The following is a 21,571-nucleotide window of genomic DNA, read 5'->3' on the forward strand; positions in this document are numbered from 1 at the left end:
TGGAATAGTCAAGTCTAGCGGTAACAAAGAATGGAGGAGAATGATTAATAGGAGCCCTTTTCCAATAATATAAAATAGATTGTTAATATGGCGCTGAGGATTTCCATTACCTGAGATGAGTTTCTGACTTCAGCTGAGGGAGTATATGATCAAAGTTGGAAGAGGAACCTGAAAGCATTCTGTCAATTAAGAGAGTATCTGCCACAGGATATCCTTGTGTTCAAATTGGCTTAACTTCTCAGTGGAGACTGGGTACCCTGCTTCTTATCTGTTAAAGACATCCTTAGAATAAAATTATGGTCAGGGCCTGGGGACATCGAAGGGGACGGACAAAAGCTCCAGGAGAGGCAGCCCAATCAAGGGGGTAGGACATAACGCCCAGACCAATTAGTTTGCCAATGGAATTGATTTATGACCAAAATTTTTCTAAAAGGCGCACACAATTTTCACTATGTCAGTAGATCGGCAGAAATATGGCAGGAAATCACTCCAAAAACTTCTTTTAATGTAGTGAATAAATAAATTAAAACATAATGTGAAGATTGACTTACTAAAGTCAGATGTTTCCATAAAATTGTTTTCTTCCTGATATGACAAACTCATTTAAACAAGCTCCCTCTGAGCAGTGGTGTTGGTGCTGTGCTGTTGTGAGCATCTCCTATTCCTAGCTTCAAATCTGTTTCATAAGGCCAGAATTTTACGTCCCACAGGCGGGTGGGTGCGCACCTGATCCAAACGGGTGTGAAATTGCTTGAAATGACATTGGGCGAGCGTCCTGGTGTCATAGCGCACGTGCGCGATATTTCACTTGGCAGGCATGCCAAGAAGAGTCATACGGACTTGAAATGTTAACCCTGTTTCTCTCTCCCAGATGTTGTTAGACCTGCTGAGTTTTTCGAGTGTTTTCTGTTGTTGTTTTAGTTGTTGTTAGATTATTGTGGACAAGAGACTTGAGAGAAACTATATTAATCACTAGTATTCCATTAATCTTGACACCTAACAGTACCAATTACACTAAAATATTTAACATCACACATTAGGCACTGTTGTGTTTTGTGTGTCTAATAATAAAACTTTTAATTAAAAGAGCTAATGTAAAAGTGGCAAGTTTAATTAAAATTAGAGTTACACTAGTCATGTTAAAGTTTAATTAAAATAAAATTAACTGTGATGCCTGTAGAGTGTCTACGGGCTGTTCCCAGGAATGCACAGTGAGATAAATATCAACTGTGGGTGGAGAACAATCGACTCTGTGAAAGACATTCTTCAGTTTGCTTGAAAATTGCTGGACCTCCAGTGCAAAGAGTTGTCCATGATTAGTGTTGCTCACCCTATCAAAACATGGCAATGGGATTGTGGCCCTCAATAAGCAGTTGCTAAACATTATTTTAGTGTAAAAAGAAAACATTTAATCTTGTAATTGAATTAGCCAAGATAAGATCAAATCAAACAGAAAATGCTGGAAATGCACAGCAGATAACCAGCATCTGTGGAGGAAAAAGTGCTTTGATTTTTGTAGGTGATGCATTTTGCTGTCTAATATATATTTACTAATATTGATATTTAATAAAATCTAGAAATAGATGAGGAGCAAGATCTGCAATATCATTATATTTAGCCATTTCCTATATTGTTGAATAATCATTAGGTCACTTCTCCCAAATTTCCAGGTCTATATATGTGAAGTCAGCACGTAATTGTACTGCAATTTCATTTTAACTTTTCCTTACAATAATATTTGCATTTGTGATTGCTTGTATTTGGTGTTCAGACTGGCATGTGGAAGTTATATGAGGTCAAAGGCCAACAAGAGGTAAAAAAAAACTTGAACATTATCAATTCATTCTAAACCTTTCAGTAGGGGGAAAGAAAATCCAGAAGAAGATGTCATTGCTCTGAGTTTTAAGTTTTGTGCCAATAGGCTACTCACCACAGAGGAGACCATTCAATTCTTCTCATACATTGTCCTATTCCAGTGAGACTGCTCTCGCTTGGTTTCTTTCATACCAATCCAGCAGAGATTTCAATGAGGTTAAAGTTTATGAAGTTCCTGCTCCTACACCATTATGACTCAAGTCCTCCATGGATCAACTGTCTTAGGTCCCATGCTCTTCCTCATCTGCATGCAGCCCCTTAGCAACATCACATAAGCTTCCACATGTATACAGATGACAGCCAGATCAATCTCTCCACTTTCCCTTTGTTGTTAGACTGCTTGCCAGATATCCATGTTATTTTCTTAGTTCTTGTTCAGCACGAGGAAAGCCAAAGCCATTGTCTTTAGCTCCTACCAAAAAGCTCTAGACCCTTGCCAGTGATTCTATCCCTGTTACTAGTCACTGTCTCAGATTGAACCAGACTGCTCACAACCTTAGCATCCCATTTGACCTCAGCTGAGCTTATAATTACATATCATCTCCATCACAAGTTATTGACTTCTTCAGTGACTACAGCCTCTGCAATACCTCTACCTCAGGAATATACTGTCTACTTCGACCTCAGTAACAGTAGTCGCTTCTGCTCTTCCCTCAGCTTATCTACTCCTGAAACACATATGCCCTTATTACTTCCAGACTTGACTATTTCAACAGCCTCCACACTCCATAAACTTTAAAATCATTGAAATCTGTTATTTGTACTGCATTTCATCTCACACCAGACCCTGCTCACTCATCACTTTCTTTCCTTCCATATGTGCATTGTCTCTTAGACTCCAGCATCTCCAATTTAAAATGATCATTCTTACATTTAAATCCCTTCACCCTCTCTATTTCTGTAATCTCCAACCCTACAACTCTCACCATCCACCGTTCCCGAGCTCTTTGTCCGACTTTAGCATCACCTCCTTTAAATCTACCTCTTTGGCCAAGTTTTGGATGACCATGCCCACTACCTATTTCTTTGGAGTGATGTCCATTTTTCCCTGATTACACTTCTGTGAAGTGCCTGTGATGTTTTGTTGCATTAAAAGGTGCTTTAGAAGTGCAACGTCTTGTTACTTACGAACACCAAAACTGGAAGAACTTGATGTGATGACAATTATTATCCACCAGGGGGTGTTCTTTACCTTTATTTGATTATAGGAGACACAGCAAGTGGATTTTGAGTAATTTAGATTTGCTGTATATAAAACTGAGAAATATAGGCTTTTTCAGAAATGAAAAGCTTATTCTGTACAAGAAAAGCAGGGCTGATGTTACTTACAGTAGAATATCAAATGGCAAAATAAAAATGTCAATATGTTACAACTTTACATATCATTGGAGTCATACCTAGCATAAAGGAAGATGGTTGTGGCTGTTGGAGCTCAATCATCTCAGCTCCAAGACGTCACTGCAGGAGTCCTTCAGTGTAGTGCTGCAGGCCCAAACATCTTCAGCTGCTTCATCAATGACCTTCCCTCCATCATAAAATCAGAAGTGGGGATGCTTGTGGACAAATTGCACAATGCTCAGCAATATTCGAGACTCCTCAAATACTGAAGCAGTTCATGTTGATAGGCAGCAAGAACTGGAAAATATTCAAGCTTGGGCTGAAAGGTGGCTAGGAACATTCATGCCATACAGTGCCAGGCAATGACCATCTCCAACTAGAGAATCTAACCATCTCTCTTGACATTCATTGGCATTACCATCGCTGAATCCCCCACTATCCACATTCTGGGGGTTACCATTAATCAGAAACTGAACTGGATCAGTCATATAAATACTGTGGCTACAAGAACGATTCAGAGGCTGGGAATTCTGCGGACAGTAAATCACCTCCTGATTCATACGAACTTACTTATGAATGAGGACAGGAGTAGGCCACTCGGCTCCCCCATTCAATAAGATCCTGGCTGATCTGAATGTAACCTCAACTCCACATTCCTGCCTAGCCCCGATAACCTTTCACCCCTTCGTTAATCAAGAAACCATTTAGCTCTGCCTTAAAAATATTCAAAGACTTTGCTTCCATTGCCTTTTGAGTAAGAGTTCCAAAGACTCTCAGCCCTTTGAGAGAAAAAAAATTCTCCTTATCTCTGTCATAAGTGACCCCTTATTTTTAAACAGTGACCCCAGTTCTAGATTCTCCCACAACAGGAAACAGCTTCTCCACATCCACCCTGTGAAGACCTCTTGGGATCTTAAAGATTTCAATCAAGTCGACTCACTGAAGCCAGTCCACCATCTACAACACACAAGTCAGGAGTGCGATGGAATACTCTCCACTTGCCCAGATGAGCACAGCTCCAACAACACTCAAGAAGCTTGACACCATCCGGGACAAAATAGTCCGCTTGATTGACACCCCATCCACCACCTTCAACATTCACTCCCTCCACCAACACACAGTAACAGCAGTGTGTACCCTCTACAAGATGCAATGCAGCAATTCACCAAGGCTCTTTTGACAGCACTTTCCAAAGAGGCAACATCCACCACCTAGAAGGACAAAGACAGCAGAAGCATGGGAATAAGACCACCTGCAAGCCATGCACCATCCTGACTTGGAAATATATCACCGTTCCTTCACCGTCACTGGGTCAAAATCCTGGAATTCCCTCCCTAACAGCACTGTGGATGGACCTATAGCACATGGACTGCAGCAGTTCAAGAAGGCAACTCACCACCATCTTTGCAAGGGCAATTAGGGTTGGGCAATAAATGTCAGCCCAGTCAGTGACACCCACATCCCATGAATAAATGAAAAGGCTATAGTTGCCTGTGTTGGTTTTGCCACCATTTTTGGAAGCAAGCACACTAGCCTGCTTCCAAGTTATTGATAACACCGCAGTGCCGAGTGTCTTCCTCATAATGGTTGTCAATGCCTTACAAATTTCCTTTGATTGTGTTCAGATCTTTAAGCCAGCCCTGAACTTCCATCTTATTTATATCAAAGTAATTAATTTTGCCTATTGGGGAACATGTGGAAGTAGTCATTCAGAATATTTACAATTTTGTGCTTGTCACTCCAGAGACATGAGACAAAATCTTGGCTAACACTCCAATGCAGTACAGAGTGCGATACTGCCAGTGGAGCCATATTTTGGATGAGACATTAAACCAAGTCAGTGACTTTAAATGAGTGACTGTGCATCTACATGTGTAGAATCGATTCCGAATATATTTTAGCACTGCACTTAGACAGTGATAATGAATTGACAGCAGCTGGTATTTATTATCCAGATTAGAATGTCAACTTTGTTCCTTCTATATGGCATCAAATTTTCTAGTTTTCTGCTGAACTTTGGTAAAGATTTCTTAGTCTTCCCTAACATTGTAATGGTTTATGAAGTAAAAGCTATATAGAGTTTTTGGGTAACGCTAAACCTAACTACATCATTTAGTTACTGAAGATTGGTTCAAAAGGTCTTTTGTTGTACATATCAAATTACTGTTGCACTTTCAATTTTGCACAGTGCAGATATTCCAAAACACAAAGCCAAATAGCCTTTTTGCAAAGGAATAAGTCATTTGAAAGACATGGATCAGAAATCAATCACTTTAATTGGAACCAGCAAGAGAAAAAGTGAGTTTTATTTCTTACGCCTTTGTACAGTGAGCTATTTTCAATGTATAATGTAGAAGTAATGAGAATGTACTGAAGGTATTCAGTCTAGTCACTACAATATTAATGACCCAACACTGCTTGCACTCCTTGTTCTCTAGTAATCACATTCTATATCCTCAAGGGACTATAGATCTTTGGTGTTGGCACATGCAACACAAGTGGAATGCTAAATGAATTTCATTTTCCCCAATCAATTTTAATAACAGCAGAGTTGATACTTAGAATTCTGAACCACTCAGGATTATTGTGAAAGTATGCTTTTTTATATGGTAGTGCTAAATTCTTATTTGGAAGATCTGTACTTCAACCTCAGCTAGTGGCTGAGTTTCATCAGCTCTTGATGAGATTACTTGACAGAATATTTTTAGTGGAGTACTCTATCATGCCAGACACAAGAGAAGTGCATTTCCTACTTTGTTCTGACAACATACCTCAACCTTTTCTACATCCTGTAGTATTTCACATCATTTTGGAACATTTATTTCGGGCAATGTACAATTAAAGAAAAACGTTTTTAAAAATATTCTTTACCTCAATCCTCAAGAGGAATCTCCTACAGAACGGTTGGGAAAGAAGGTAAAAGTAATCATTTTAAAATTTTAAACGAAGATGGCACAAGTCGAAATTTCTATTGCTATTAACTGTATTTATGCTAGGCAACTTTTTTAAGTTTAAGTTACATTCTAATATAAATATGTATAAAATATAGGATTCATTTTCAATTAAACCAACAAAATAATACATTGTAACCTCTCCAGACCAGAAATTCATTGTTCAGAAACACCAGCTGTGCAGAAATTCTTTGAGCAGATCCTAGCGTCATTTTAGTACAGTACTTTGGGAGCAGAAAAATGGAAAATACAGTACTTTGGATAAGTAAAACAATTTTTATTACTGCCTTATAATGTGCTATCACTGTTTTATGTTTCGAGTAAATATTTATATCTATGGCGTTTTCCAGTTCACCCACCTGTGGTTAGGCATTCTAATGTCATTTTATAATCCGGAAAATTGGGAAATCCAGAAATGACTGGTCCCAAACATTCTAGACTGGAAAAGGTTACAGTGTAATACAAAAATGTGTACAACTGCAACTATTTTAAATAATGATAATACTCCTAACTCCAAAGATGCCAAACCAAGGAAGTGTTTTTGATTATTTAAAAACAATGGGCAAATTTTGTTCTGGGCAGTGAATGAATGACGGTGTCATTTGTTTGGCTTGCTCTTTCCCATAGACTTTCTATGGGCATCTCCATGGCAAGTTGCTGTCAGCCAGCCATCCAAAAAAGTACAGTGCCCTCTAGAGGGCATCTTTTCTCAGTGTGAACAGAGCAAACAATTATGTCTCTTTTAAACAATCCAACTGACGAATCTGAAGCAGTAAATTTAAAGTCGTCAGAAAAAGTACAGAAAGTGAAAGAGATAGAAAGGGAGAAGAGAGTAAAAGACAGTAAAAAGAGTACAAGAAAAATCTTTGTTTTCAAATTTTCCACAAACTGAAGGAATGAAACTCCACATTTATAAAAGTTAATTTCGAGTGTCACAGTGGCTGTTCAGCAGTGATTCAGACTTATCACATCATTAAAGTGTACTGAGACTGGAATGGATATGCCCCAACTTCTTCTGCTAAGTTTAGTCCGTATCCATGGACAATATAATAGCCATTTTAATGCAAAAAGAATGACCATGGGGACCATATGTTTTTAAAAATAATTTCCCTCTAAACTTTCTATCCTCCTTTTCTAAACCATTCAATGTATTTGAGTGGTGAATCAAAATGCAAGATAGTATTATCATGCAGCTTTTGAATTCATACAACAAAATCCAGCCCGATACCTTTCAAAGGCAGCAGAGTGAAAGGCTCCACACCAAATGAGAGTATAGTCACCTACAACAACAAAAAAAAACACAACCATTTTGAGCAACCCCAAAGTACAAATCCAAAGTAAAATGATGGGTTCCTTCAAAGGGCACATAGGCCACTTAGGTTTGATATCCAGAGACTAACATTTGGGCAGCTTTTGAAGTAGCACAAAGTGCATTGAACCTCTTCTTTCCTGCAGCACAGCAGTGCAATAGCATTGTTTAAAAACAACACTGGGGTTACTGATATTCTTCTTGTTAGATGATTTTCCAGGATCGATAGCTAACAATGGTCCATGCATCAATACCAATCTCCTAAGTCATACACAAAACAGAATTCAAACATCCTTTTCATTCAGAATTATAAATTTAGTTTGACTCCAGGATGGTATGTTGCCTCCTTGGTGCCAGGGTCAAGGATGTCACTGAACAGCTGCAGGGCATTCTAAAGGGGGAGGGCAAACAGACAGAGATCATGGTACATATTGGTACTAACAACATAGGTAGAAAGAGGGATGAGGTCTTGCAAGCAGAATTTAGGGAGCTCAAAGGTAGTAACCTCTGGATTACTTCTGGTCCCACATGCTAGTGAGTATAGAAATTGGAGGTTAGTCCAGGTGATTGCATGGCTGGAGAGATGGTGAAAGAGGGAGGGCTTTAGATTTCTGGGGCACTGGGACCGTTTCTGGGGGCAGTGGGACCTGCACAAGGCAGATGGGTTGCACCTGAACCGGAAATGGGACCAACATCCTTGTGGGGAGGTTTGCTAGTGTTGTTGGGGAGGGTTTAAACTAATTTGGCAGGGGGTTGGGATCATGAGAGGAGCTTCAGCAGGGGGAGATGCACAGCCAAAATTAGGAGAGCAAGTGAGTCTGGAAGGCATTGAAATTATAGGCCAGTTAAGGCACAAGGGAGTTTGGCAAGGTAGGATGGTATTTATTTTAATGCAAGGAGTCTGACGAATAAGGCAAATGAGTTGAGGGCACAAATTAACACATGAAATTATGATGTCATTGCTGTCACAGAGATAGGGTTGAGAGAGGGGCAGGATTGGCAGCTCAATATTCCAGGATATAGGGTCTTCAGTTGAGACAGGGGAGGAGGTATCGCAATATTGATCAAAGAATCAACTGCAGCAGTAAGGAGGGATGACACCTTAGAAGGCTCCTCAAATGAAGCCATATGGGTAGAACTTAAAAACAAAAAAGGGGCAATCACATTGCTGTGAGTGTACTATAGCCCCCAGTCAGAGAGAAATAGAAGAGCAGATATGTAGGTAAATTTCAGAGAAGTGTAAAAATAAAAGGGTAGTATTGGTGGGGTTTTTCAACTTCCCCAACATTAACTGGGTTAGTCATAGTGTGATAGGTTTAGAGGGGGCGGAATTCTTAAAATGCATCCAGGGGAGCTTTTTAAGCCAGTACGTAGAACGTCCTACAAGAAAGGGGGCAGTCCTGGACTTAATTTTAGGGAAAGAAGCCAGGCAAGTGATAGAGGTATCAGTGGGGGAGCATTTTGCAGATTGTGATCATTACTCCGTTAGATTCAAGGTTGTTATGGAAAAGTATAAGGATGGGCCAGAAATCAGAGTTCTACATTGGGGGAAGGCTGATTTTAATAAGATCAGAGATGATTTGGCCAGAGTAGACTGGGAGCAGCAACTTTTTGGTAAATCTGCATGAGCAGTGGGACTCAATCAAGAAGGAAATAGGCAGAATACAAAGGCAACATATTCCGGTAAAAAGAAAGGGTGGGACCAACAAATCCAGGAAACCCTGGATGTCAAGGGATATACAGGATTGGATGAAGAGAAAAAGGGAGGCTTATGGCAGATACAGAGGGCTCAAAACAGCAGAAGCCCTAGAGGAGTATAGAATGTGTAGAGGGGGAAACTTAAAAAGGAAATTAGGAGACCAAAAAAGGGAGCACAAAAAAACATTGGCAGGTAAAATAAAGGAAAAGGTAAGTGGATAACCAGGGAAAGAATAGGGCCCATTAAGGACCATAGTGGTAATTTGTGTGTGAAGTCGGAAGATGTAGGTAGAGTTCTAAATGAATACTTTGTGTTGGTATTCACAAGTGAGAGGGATGACGTGGGTATGGAAATAATGTCGAAGGACTGTGATATAATTAAAGAAATTAGCATAGAAAGGGAAGAGGTTCCAAATAGTCTGGCAGGCTTAAAAGTAGATAAATCTCCAGGCACGGATGAAATGTATCCAAGGCTGTTGAGTGAGGCAAGGGAGAAGATAGCAGGGACGCTGGCAATAACTTTCAATACCTCTCTTGCCGCAGGAGAGGTGCCAGAGGACTGGAGGACAGCCAATGTGGTATTGTCATTCAAGAAGGGAGGAAGGGATAAACCAGGGAACTACAGGCCAATCAGTCTAACCTCAATGGTGGGAAACTATTGGAAGCAATTCTGAGGGGCAGAATTAATCTACACTTGGAGAGGCAGGGATTAATCAGGACAGCATGGTTTTGTTAAGGGAAAGTCATGTCTGACCAATTTGATTGAATTTTTCGAAAAGGTGACCAGATGTGTAGATGAAGGCAATGCATTTGACATAGTCTGTTTGGACTTCAGCAAGGCTTTTGATAAGGTCCCGCATGGGAGACTGATAACAAAGGTAAGAGCCCATGGGATCCAAGGCAATTTGGCAAATTGGATCCAGAATTGACTGAGTGGCAGGAAGCAGAGGGTGATGGTTGAGGGGTGTTTTTGTGACTGGATGTCTGTGTCCAGTGGGGTTCCACAGGGATCGGTGTTGGGTTCCTTGCTGTTTGTGGTATATATAAACGCTTTAGACTTGAACATAGGAGGGTTCATCAGTAAGTTCGCAGATAACACGAAAATTGGTAGGGTGGTAAATAGGAGGATAGCCTTAGATTACAGGGGGGTATAGATGGGCTGATCAGTGGCAAATGGAATTTAATCAGATAAGTTTGAAGTGCTGCACTTGGGCAGGACGAACAAGGCATGGGAATACACAACGACTGGTAGGACCCTGGGAAGTACAGAGGATCAGAGGGATCTTGGTGTGCATGTCCACCGGTCCCTTAAGGTAGTGGAACAGGTAGATAAGGTTAAGACGACATATGGGATATTTGTCTTTATTAGCCGAGGCATAGAATATAAGAGCAGGGGGTTATGCTGGAACTGTCTAAAATGCTGGTTAGGACACATCTAGAATATTGCATGCAGTTCTGGAATCCGCATTATAGGAACTAGAGAAAGTACAGAGGAGATTTACTGGTTATGTTGCCTGGGCTGGAGAGTTTTAGTTATGAGGAGAGATTGGATAGACTGGGGTTATTTTCCTTGGAGCAGAGGAGATTGAGGGGGGACATGATTGAGGTGTATAAAATTATAAGGGGCATAGATAGGGTAGACAGGAAGGAACTTTTCCTCTTAGTGGAGGGATCAATAACCAGGGGGCATAGGTTTAAGGTAAGGGGTAGAAGGTTTAGAGGGAATGTGAGGAAGAATCTTTTTCATCTAGAGGGTGGTGGGAATCTGGAACTCACTGCCTGAAAGGGTGGTAGAGGCAGAAACCCTCATAACATTTAAGAAGCATTTGGATGTGCACTTGTGATGCCATCGCATACAAGGCTATGAGCCTAGTGCTGGAAAATGGGATTAGAATAGTTATGTACTTGTTTGACCAGCGCAGACTCAATGGGCCAAAGGGCCTTTTTCTGTGCTGTAGACCTCTATGACTCTGTGAACACCTAAATAAAAACATGTTGATAAAGCAGGTGTTTTTTGCGCTTGAAGCCGCTGCTTACAAACAAAATGTTCTTCTGATATTGTTGTTGAGAGTAGACAGTTCAATTATTAGCATTGAACAGAGCATCAAACTGCAAAAAACTAGAAACCATCACTGTAGCACTGCTACCATTTATCATGCAGTTTAGATGAAAGTTTCTTCCAATATGACAGAGACACATTTGGTCATATAACACCTTTTAATTACAAATATTTGTAAAAGTAGTAAATGCAGTTTTCAACAAGATAACAAATAGCATATTTAGAAGCAAAACAGCTTAGTTTAAAAAAAAAACTTACAAACGCTATTACTTGCAACATGGTACAGTGGTTGTCAAAACTAAACCTTTCTTTCTCGCAGCTTCATAATTAGGAGTATTTGTATTTCTGTTGCTTAGAATATCACAAAGAAACTGACAAACACATTTGCCCAGTTTTGAAATAAATATGCGGCCCATTTGAAATAGTACAAAAAGTCTGTAGTCTCTCAAAACATAACTTTCTTTGAGATGTGACCTTAATTTTGCTAAACAAAAGAACTTCAAATGTTCATGGGTTGCTGGGTTGCTCAGACTTGATCCTAATGGGGAAAAAAGTAGAATTGGTGACTTTTATTACCACAATACCATAAATGCAAGCACTGCACAATACAATGGCTATTTCAATGCAGAAAAGAATGACTATGGAGTCCATATATATTTTTGAGAAGTATTTCCCTCTAAAATTTCTACCCTTCTTTTCCTCTGGCACCTTGCCCAAGCAACCTTTATTCATAGATGAAGAAATTATGAGAACAAGTGTCAACAGGCTATCTAATTGTGGAGAGCATTACAAGCTCAAAATTATCCTGTCCTAACAACATGCAAATATGTGCATCTTCCAGTGAAAAACGCTGGGTAGTGGTTAGAAGTAAGAAACATAGATTTCCCCATGCTGCCCCTACCCCCATATTGTTGTATCACCACTTAGCTGTGAATTAAAAGTAAATGTCTCGAGAATTCACATCATGCAAAATTAACTTCTAATAATTCAACACTGTTCAGCTGGTTTTAGTTTTAACTATTATACAGGTGACAATTGGGTCTAGGTATAAATCAATAGAACAGTTTAATTTCTGCTTAGGTGCACTTGCTTATTAGTTTGTCACCTCTAGTGAACAATGTTACTAATTTAAAACATTACAGTATGTAGATAGCAATTTAGTTTACCCTTTTATATCAGTTTTCTCTGTAACGTCTTTAGCTTTGTCTTCCTCTTCAGCATCTGAAAACAGTTCAGTAATTATTAGGTTGACTAAAGATAAAGATGAATTTACAGAAAAAAAGGCAATTTAAATATGTTCCTCTTAGTGATCTAGTAGTTAACATTAGTTTCTTAATTTCCATTCGCAAAGCTGTGAAGCCATGATTTTCTGACTAAAAGTGTCACATTTGCTACCATGATCTTCTTCATTGTTTGATTAAAGTTTAATCTTCTTATACCAATGTAATTTTGCATCATTCTTCATAGAATAAATCAATTGAGAGAGTTTTCCAAAGCAATAGAAAACCAGTGTCTGGGTATTCATATTTTTTTATGATGCAAAATACAGCGAACATCTGCTCTCATAGCAGGGGGATAAAAATGAAGTCACAATCAGAATGAGGTCTTGAATACAACATACTATTGGAACATCGCCTGATTTCCAACAGCAACTGATGTTATGATCTCAGTAGACTGATAACATTTTTCTGAATCCAGGAAACCTAGGTATTTACTAAAATAATGAATCCACAAGATTCATGGCTGAAACAAAATAATTTTACTACACAAAAATCAAAGAACATGAATACTAAAAACTACATTCTATCTTAACTAATCAGTTACATTAAAGATATAAAAGTACAATGAACACCGTTAGTCTCTGACATGAACTTCACTGAAATTTCCTTCTACATGCATTTGACTTACGCCTTAAAAAAACTTAAGTCAGATAATTATCAAAATTTGTAAGATTAATCATGTGGTCTGAGTCCTGTTTCAATGACTCTATTTAGGGTTGAGATTTCTTGGACCTTCCGTTTACTTTCAGCAAGGTCGTCCCTTCAAATTAGCTCCAACCAACCCACAGTTGGAGACTCCTTGCTCAACACAGGTGTTGCTAGTGTCTCAAGTGTAGCACCTTGGGTCAGAGCTCTCCTGGTTCTGGTGTTACCTTTGGAATCTTACATCTAAAACTCTCCCTCTTCTCAGCTTGGCTATCACTAGAAGTTCAACTCACTGTTCTCTAATCTTTCAGTTAACAAGAGTTTTCAACTCTAAGCTAGCACAGAATTTCAAATGAACTCTGCTTGAAAGCAATTTTCCTTTCAGCAAGCTTGTTCTAAACTAAAGAAAACACTAGAACCTGCTTAAGACCAGAACCACACCGACAATCTACTCACCGCGATAATTAGCTGCTTCTTGTCCATTATTTATCTCCCAGGCATCTTGATCACACAATCAGTTACTGGAAACCAGGTGCTTTACTAGAAATCATCTCCCAGAGAAACCTAATCCTTAAAGGGACTTTCACCCCAATATAAATATAGTTTTTTTCCCCACTAAAAGCACATGGGCCATCACACTTATGCCTTAAACATAATAGTTGAAGGATATTTCTGCTCATCCAGTGTTGGATAAGCAGTCTGACAATTTAGCAATTGTGAGAGGTGGTGGGGAGGTAGAGCTGGGTATCATCAGCCTACGTGTGAAGGTGATGGCTGTGCTTTCAGATTATAACACTGGGGCTCAGCATGTAGATGAGAAATAGGAGGAGCCAAAGATAGGTTCTTGGGGGACACCAAATGTAATAGTCTGGACACAGGAGGAGAATTCATTGAGATTCTGGCTATGATTAGATAGATAAGGAGGGAATCAGGTGAGAGCATACAGCTGGGCGATGGTGAAGAGACACCTGAGAAAGGTGGTGTGGCCAGCTGTGCCAAAGGCTGCTGGCAGGTTGAGAAGGATGAGGAGGGAATTTTACCTGTCACTGTCACATAAGTTCGCATTTGTGATTTTGGTAAGAACCATTTTTTTATGTGGGGGGCGGGAATCCTGATTGGAGGAATTCAAACATGGAATCCTGGGAAAGATGGGCACAGATTTGAAAGGTGACAAAGCTACACTTGCCTGGATGAGTGCATCTCCCACAACACTCATGAAGCTTAACACCATCTGGGACAAAGCAACCTACTTGGCTGGCACCTCATCTACAACATTTCACTCCCTCCACCACCAACAAACAGTGGCAGCAGTGTGTACCATCTACAAGATGCACCAAGGCTCCTTAGGTAGCATCTTCCAAACCCACAACTGCTACCATCAAAAAGGACAAGGGCAGCAAATAGATGGGAACACCAGCACCTGGAAGTTCCCCTCCAAGTCACTCACCATCTGACTTGTAAATATATTGCTGTTCCTTCACTATCACAGGGTCAAAATCCAGGAACTCCCTCCCTAACAGCACTGTGGGCATACCTGCTCTACACGGACGGCAGCGGTTCAAGAAGGCAGCTCAGCACCACTTTCTCAAGCACAATTAGAGATGTCTAACAAATGCTGGCCTAGCCAGCAACGCCAACATCCTGTAAATGGATTTTAAAAAATGTGTTCAAGGACTTTGGAGAGGAAAGGGATTGGAGTTGCAGCAGTAGTTCGTAGAAATAATGGGGTGAAGTGTTGGTGTGTTGAAAGTAATCTTGATGGCAAATATAAACGAAGGACAACATCTGAAGAGAGAGAATTGTTAAAAATATCAGCTAACATGGGGATCGGGAGAAATAGCGCGGTCAGCAGTTTAGTGGGAATAAGATCGAGTGAGCAGGAGGTGTGTCCAATGCACAAGGTGATCTCAGAGAGACATGAGGGGAGAAAAATTACAGAAAGGTGCAAGTTATGGGCTGGGGCCAGGGTGGATGCTTTAAAGGAAGTTTGGCCAGTTGGACTGGTGGAAAGGAGAGATGCGGCAGGGACAGCTGATTTGGCGGTCTCGATCTTAGTGACAAAGAAGTTCATGTGCTCTTCACATTCACTGCTGGAGATAAGAATGGGAGACGTGGGAGAGGGGTTTAAGAAGACAGTTTGCAGTAGAGCAAAGAAGCAGAGGGTTTCCTTTGTATCCAAGTTGATTCTGGAATATCGATCAGTTTTAGCAGACAAGAACAGACTTTATGTGATCCAGCCAGATCTGTTGGTGGATGATTAAGATTAAGCCAGTTGTTGGCCATATACTTTCATGACTCCATCACTTGAATTAAGGGAATGGAGCTGAGAACCATATGGGAAATCAGCTAGGGTAAGAGAGAGAGAGAGAGAGAGAGAGCAATGGTTTTATCTGGGGTTAAGATTTCAAAGGTAAATCCAAAAGTGTGATTAGGCAAATCTGTAGCTGCAAAAATGCTGGCATGATCAGAGGGCCAAAGTGGGGATTCTGGGAGTGCAGTTGTAAGCGAATTAGAAAATAGCTTTTTCCAGGGATATACAGGAAAAGGTAGAATTGGGGTGTGGAAGGGGTTTTGGGTGGAGAGTGTTACAAGAAAGCGATCAAAGATGACCTTATCTAATTGATATAATGGGACTAGCAAGGTCACCTGAGAAGGCAAAGTGGATGGCCATGAATATGGGTTGGGGGCTTTACAAGGAAGAAGAGATTTATGGAAGATAAGAGGACAGTGAACTCAGAGAAGAGAGAACATGATTAGCTGGGATGGAAAGCAGTGTATTTAAAAAAGGACATTCTACAGTCTAATCACCCTGTGTGAACAAAAATTCTTCCCACCTCTTCTTTGTTCTGAAAATTCCAAGTCTATGCCCAATGGTCATTGAATCACCAACTAGTGAAAACAAGTATAGAACTTCAACGTCCTTTAACCAAGCTTCTCAGTTTTTAAATATGTTGAGATTTTCGTCTTGTATTCCTAAAGGAAGGAAATTTTCAGTTCATCCATTCCTTCAAATTCTAAATTGTGGCTCCTCCTCTTTATTTTGTTAAATAGAATTATCTTTATTGTTGTTCTCTGTTCTCTCAGAATCAAATTGGCAGTCACTTACAGTATATGAAAGCACTCAATGCAAAATATGCATCCATTCAGAAAATGCTGTCTTCAAAACACAAATTTATTGAGCTTGCATGAAAAAATTCTAACAATGCAAGCCTTGAGAGTGCAAATTTCATAAGTCACTTTGTTCTGGACCAAGGGAGAGATGATGATTGGGTGGTTTTCCTTTATTTCCACCTCTCGGCTAGCTGCCACAAGATGTGTTTTAAGGAGGTGTTTTAATCCCTTGAGTTCTGTGACTTTCAAGAACAGACACAAGGTAAGCTTTCTCGTAGGTTTAAATTAAAAGAATAAATGTCCATTCCCTCAACAGCTGAAATGTAAACACACCACCCATTTGCTTATTCACACAAAACTCACACACACACAAGAAAAGATGATTATAAAAGATGTAGCATGCACTTAGATTTCTGAAAGAGCCCAAAAAGTCAATATTACTATCAGTTCCCGTGATGGTATTTGGAAATGATGCAGGCCTGAGTATTCTCCCTTGATTCACTGAAGACAATGGAGACAGAAAGTTTGTCTCAATGAACTCAGTGGCTGATTTCATGTAACAGTGGGTTTTTGACTTTGAGTGGAAGTTGTGGTCGAACCCCGGTAGCAAAGATATAATCTGCAGGTGAAAGAAATAGCCCCACTTCTCTGTCTCTAGCCAACTGTCTAGGCAGGGTTCTTCTTTTCTGGGCAAGATCCCTTTCCTCTGTGGTCTTTATACCAGGCTGACTGCCCTGGTCTACCAAGATCTCAGTTAATAGCGTGTTGTCTTCCATAAGCAGGCATTAGTGTTCCCACTGTCCACACAAACGGTTTGGTGGGCTAAGCAACTGTCACATAATGAGGAAATGTTTGATATCCCCATCAACATTCCAGTTATAAATAGCCTCTGAATATCTTTATTTGCATTTCTATCTCCATGAGGCCTGCAAAGCTATCAGTTCTTTTAAGTATGGGCTGAATTTTGCGTTTGTCGGGCGGGTGGGCCCAACCCAATTGGCTGCGGGCGCAGAGCCGATCGCTGCCGGTGAAACGGGTTGTGCCGCCATTTTGTGCGGGCAGGCCAATTAAGGGCCGCCCAGCGCATTTCAGACTCCCGTGTTCAGCAGGAAAGTCAAATGCGTGGCGGGGGTGTTTAGACCACTGGTTCCAATGGGGAACCGGCAGTCTGTATAAAGAACGGCCAGGCAGCCTCCTTTAGGCTGTTCACCATGGCCAGCGACCGAGCATTAGAAGAGGTGAGGGCAGAGAAGGAGGAGGGGGGCAAGGTGCATGGTAGCCAATGTGCCCCTCGGTTCTCCGATGCCTGCCTTGCTGCCCTCCTGGAAGTAGTGTCAAACCATCGGGAGGTGTTGTTTCCGGAGGATGGGAGGAGGAAGGCCCCCCATGTGACCAGGCAGGCGTGGCAGGAGATGGCGGAGGCTGTAAGCTCTCAGGATGCTGTGCAGCGCACAGGAACACAGTGCCACAAGCGCTTCAATGATATGCTGTGCTCTGGAAGGTTGAGTGCCATGTCGGCCTTGGCCATTTTACCCAGCAGGTAGCCCTAGCCTTTGAGGCCGCCGCTCCCCGCCCTGCCCTCGACCCATATCTTAGTGTCATTACTGCATTGGGCATTTGGCGCAGGCTGGGTGGGCAAACAGGTAGTGACCATGCTTACATCAGCCTTAGTGGTTAAGGAGGAGATGGGTTCTCCCCACAGCATATGTTGGTGTTTGTCACATTTGAGTAGACTGGGGGCAACTTGCAGGGGAGGCAGCTAGACACTTACTCAGAACTCCAACACATGTCTTATTGATGGTGATGAGATGATAGAAGGGGAGCCTCAAGGTGTCATGGCCAAGAGCCATCTGCTGGCCTCAGCACTGCACCTAGTTGTGCCTCCTTGCCATGGGCGCTAAGACTTGTGTGTTATTCAAAGTGATGGATGCCTATCGTGTCAAGGTGGCCTTTGGGGGAGGGGGTTGGGACCAGCCATACTATCTTCTGGGGACTGATCACCAATAGTGCGGATAGGAGCCGCTGGAGGCCTCAGATGGGCCACTGTGGTTGGGGTGTGGCGTGCATGTGAAGAGTACATGAGCAATCAGCCCCAATAAACGCTCTTCTCTGCTTTGCAGGCAAAAACAGAAAACAATAGCCGGGAGCGTCTGCAGACTGGTGGTGGGCATGCCATGCTGCAGCACCTCACCACTTATGAGGAACAGGCCATGGAGTTGGGGAGGAGGCAGGCGGCCATGTCAGCAGGTGTCAGTGAGGCTGGGGTGCAGTGGCCAGGTATTTGAGGGCCACAGTCCAATCCACTCTGTCTCCCCACCATCCAAAGCACTGATGATTGCTGCAATCGTTAATGCAGCAACACTGCTCATTCACAGACTGATAAAGTCAGACGTGTGGGCCCATACACAAAGGTCCCTCGAACCCTTGAGGATGCGTGTCTCTAGCACATTCCAAAGTCGCCTTATCCCATTTGTGACCACTATCCCCATGGTCTAACATGCCATGGCATTGCTGCTGCACATGTAAAGACTTATTGCATCTTAGGAGGGTTTGTTCCTCCACTGCCCTTTCAGCCAGTGCGTCCCACATTACTCTGTCCAAAAGGTCCTCAGCACCTCACCTGTCGACCATCGTGGCACTCAAATAATGCCACCACATTAGTCATCCCTGCACCAAGGGGAAATGTTGCCTTCTGTCTACTCGTTCTATGCCCCTCATAACGGTATGAAGGTCATTAATGTGACTTGTCAATCTCCTGCGCTCCACGGCAAATGTCGCATGTGTATGCAATGTTTCCTCATAACTCCAACTCTCCAGGCCAGCATGCATCCTGGTTAGGAACCTCTGCACTCTCCCCACTCTAATGCCATCCCTCCCATGAAGCGCAGGTCACAACTGAACGCAGAAGTGTAGATGTGGCCTCGACAGTGTTTTCTGCCCTTGCAACATGACCTCCCTTTTCCTACATTCTATTCCTCAGCTATTAAAGGCAAGTTTGGCTTTGAACTTGCTAAATGCCTTATGTTCCTGCTCTGCTACCTTAACGGGTCTGCCCTGTAATCGTCGTGACTTCCCATCATTACTCATGTATTCCCGTACCTTGTTTGTCTTGCCCAAGTGCTTAGCTGAACACTTATCCACATAACATTCCATGTGGCATTCCTTAGGCCATCTGACCAGCCTGTCTGTATGTAATGTTTGGGCCTCCTCTTGACTATTTACCATCCCACCAATGTTTGTCTCCTTGGGTTCTTGAAGGGTGAGCGCATTATGAGGCTGGGGGGTAAAGGGATGAAAGGTGTTACTGTCTGAATGCTAACTGATGCACTGTCCTTGTTGTTCACTTCAGCATCACCACCGCATGGCTGCCACCAACAAGTCCACAGCACCCCCCCCCGCCCCGAGGGCCACCAATTGCAACTTGTGTCACATCATTTCAGCGAGCCAGGAACCAGCGCAGCGACTGCCACATCGGTGGGGATTATGACGTCGGCTAGTGTCCTGGGGCACAGTGGAGAAGGCACTTCATAATTGCTGGAGGAGATGGCACGGACAGAGAGTGCCGATGGTGCCAGCAGCCGGAGGACTGCAGGGGACCAGGCATATGCTGAATAGGGCAGTGATGATGTGCCTCTGGGGATGTCAGCCATGCAGCAGCTGCCTGTCGTCGCGAGCTCCTCTCAGAGTGCTCCAGATGAGGGCAGCAGCTCCTCCGCCCCTCTGCCAGTGACCATTGCACGTTGAGGCTGCGATAACTGGGGAGGTGCCAGTTCTGAAACTGGCCACTCCATCCCAGGCGGGGCCAGCACAGGCTCCAAGGGCCAGAGGACGGCCGCAGGGTCATCGAGGCCAACAGGCTGTCTCACAAGCCGCTCCGAGCGATGGGGCGGCACCTAGATGTAGCACCCGCAAACGTAGGCATAAGGCACGTTAGGCACTCCATGGGTTTGTCACTGGTGATTTTGTGTTGGCCCTAGATTAGGGAATATTTCACTGTGTGCGTCAGAGCGACATTTGTTGTTTATTTTGGTGGCAATAAAGTCCACATTTCTGACCATGGCTGAGGGTATTTCCTTTGTGCTACATTTGTATGTTTCACAGATATATCGTGAGTGTTTGGTTTCACAGATATATCGTGAGTGTTTGAGTGGACATTGATGTTCCTGTACTAAGCCCTCAGTTGCAACTGATGAGGTGGAAGATGTAGCACCTAAGTGGAAGCACTAGGCAATGCTGGTCCTGCAGATCCATGTGTGTGGAGCCAGCTGAAGGTTAATTGGAATAAAGTGTCCCGGATGTCCCTGCCTCCTTGGTGTAGTAGTGGGTTGGCGTGCTGCCCCTCATCATTGCCCTGTGCTTCCTCATCCTCTGAGCCACTACTGGATCCATCAAGTGCAGCCTCATCCACTGCATCAAGGTCTTCATCGTCAACTGCATCCCCCCTTTCCAGCACAAGATTGTGCAGAGCGCAGCATGCTACCATTATCACAGAGATGCGATCTGGGGGGTACTGGAGTGCGCCCCCTGAGCAGCCCAGGCAACAGAAGCGCATCTTGAGAAGACCGATGGCTCTCTCCACCACAGCCCTTGTGGCACCATGGCTCCTATTGTAGCGCTCCTCAGCTTCTGTTCTTGGATGGCAGAGAGGCATTATGAGCCACCTTCTGAGGGGATAGCCCTTGTCACCCACCAGCCAACCATCCAGCCAAGCTGGAGCACTGAAGAGCACCGGAACCTGGGAGTGTCTGAGGATGTAGGCGCTGTGGGAGCTGCTGGGATATCTTGCACAAACTTGCAGAATCTGCATCCTGTGATCATACGCTATCTGCATATTCATGGAGTGGAAGCCCTTCCTGCTGACGAAGGCACTGGGCTCACCTGCTGGCACCGTGATGGCCACATGTGTACAGTCTATTGCACTCTGGATGTGGGGGAAGCTAGCAATGGCCGCGAAGCCTCTGGCTCGCTGTATCTGACTTGCCTGGTTGCAGCGGAAGTGGATGAAGGTGAACAGAGCATCTGTAACCTGCTTGACAAAAGTGTGGATAGCTGATTGGGAGACACCGCAAAGATCATCCACTGAGCCCTGGAAGGAGCCAGATGCATAGAAGTGGAGGGCAACTGTGATCTTCAGAGCTGCTGGCATGGGGTGTCCACCCACACAGTTAGGGGAGATCTCAGGGCCTATCATCTGACAGATATAGTTCACTCTCCTTCAGCACTGCACCTCAGTCATATTGAGGTAGCTGCTTCGCCACCTGTGTACTCTGGCAGCAGGATAGTGGCGTCTTCTGTGGCCCCTTCC

The 21,571-nt window shown here is 42.8% G+C and overlaps 1 protein-coding gene across 5 annotated transcripts in view; it reads right to left on the bottom strand.

Annotated features, from left to right (window-relative positions):
* Nucleotides 1-11,369: 11,369 nt before the first annotated feature.
* Nucleotides 11,370-21,571, bottom strand: part of LOC121278385 (histone deacetylase 2) — an 81,708-nt gene continuing 71,506 nt past the window's right edge. For all 5 annotated transcript variants that reach the window (XM_041188754.1, XM_041188752.1, XM_041188753.1 and 2 more), the window contains 2 exons: nucleotides 12,397-12,451; nucleotides 11,370-11,768 (listed from right to left, as the gene is read on the bottom strand). In XM_041188754.1, the coding sequence (XP_041044688.1) occupies nucleotides 11,738-11,768; nucleotides 12,397-12,451 (86 nt within the window). In that variant the 3' untranslated portion in view covers nucleotides 11,370-11,737. The remainder of the gene's footprint in view (nucleotides 11,769-12,396; nucleotides 12,452-21,571) is intronic.

The sequence above is a fragment of the Carcharodon carcharias genome, chromosome 5 (genome assembly GCF_017639515.1).
Source record: "Carcharodon carcharias isolate sCarCar2 chromosome 5, sCarCar2.pri, whole genome shotgun sequence".
Classification (NCBI taxonomy): domain Eukaryota; kingdom Metazoa; phylum Chordata; class Chondrichthyes; order Lamniformes; family Lamnidae; genus Carcharodon; species Carcharodon carcharias.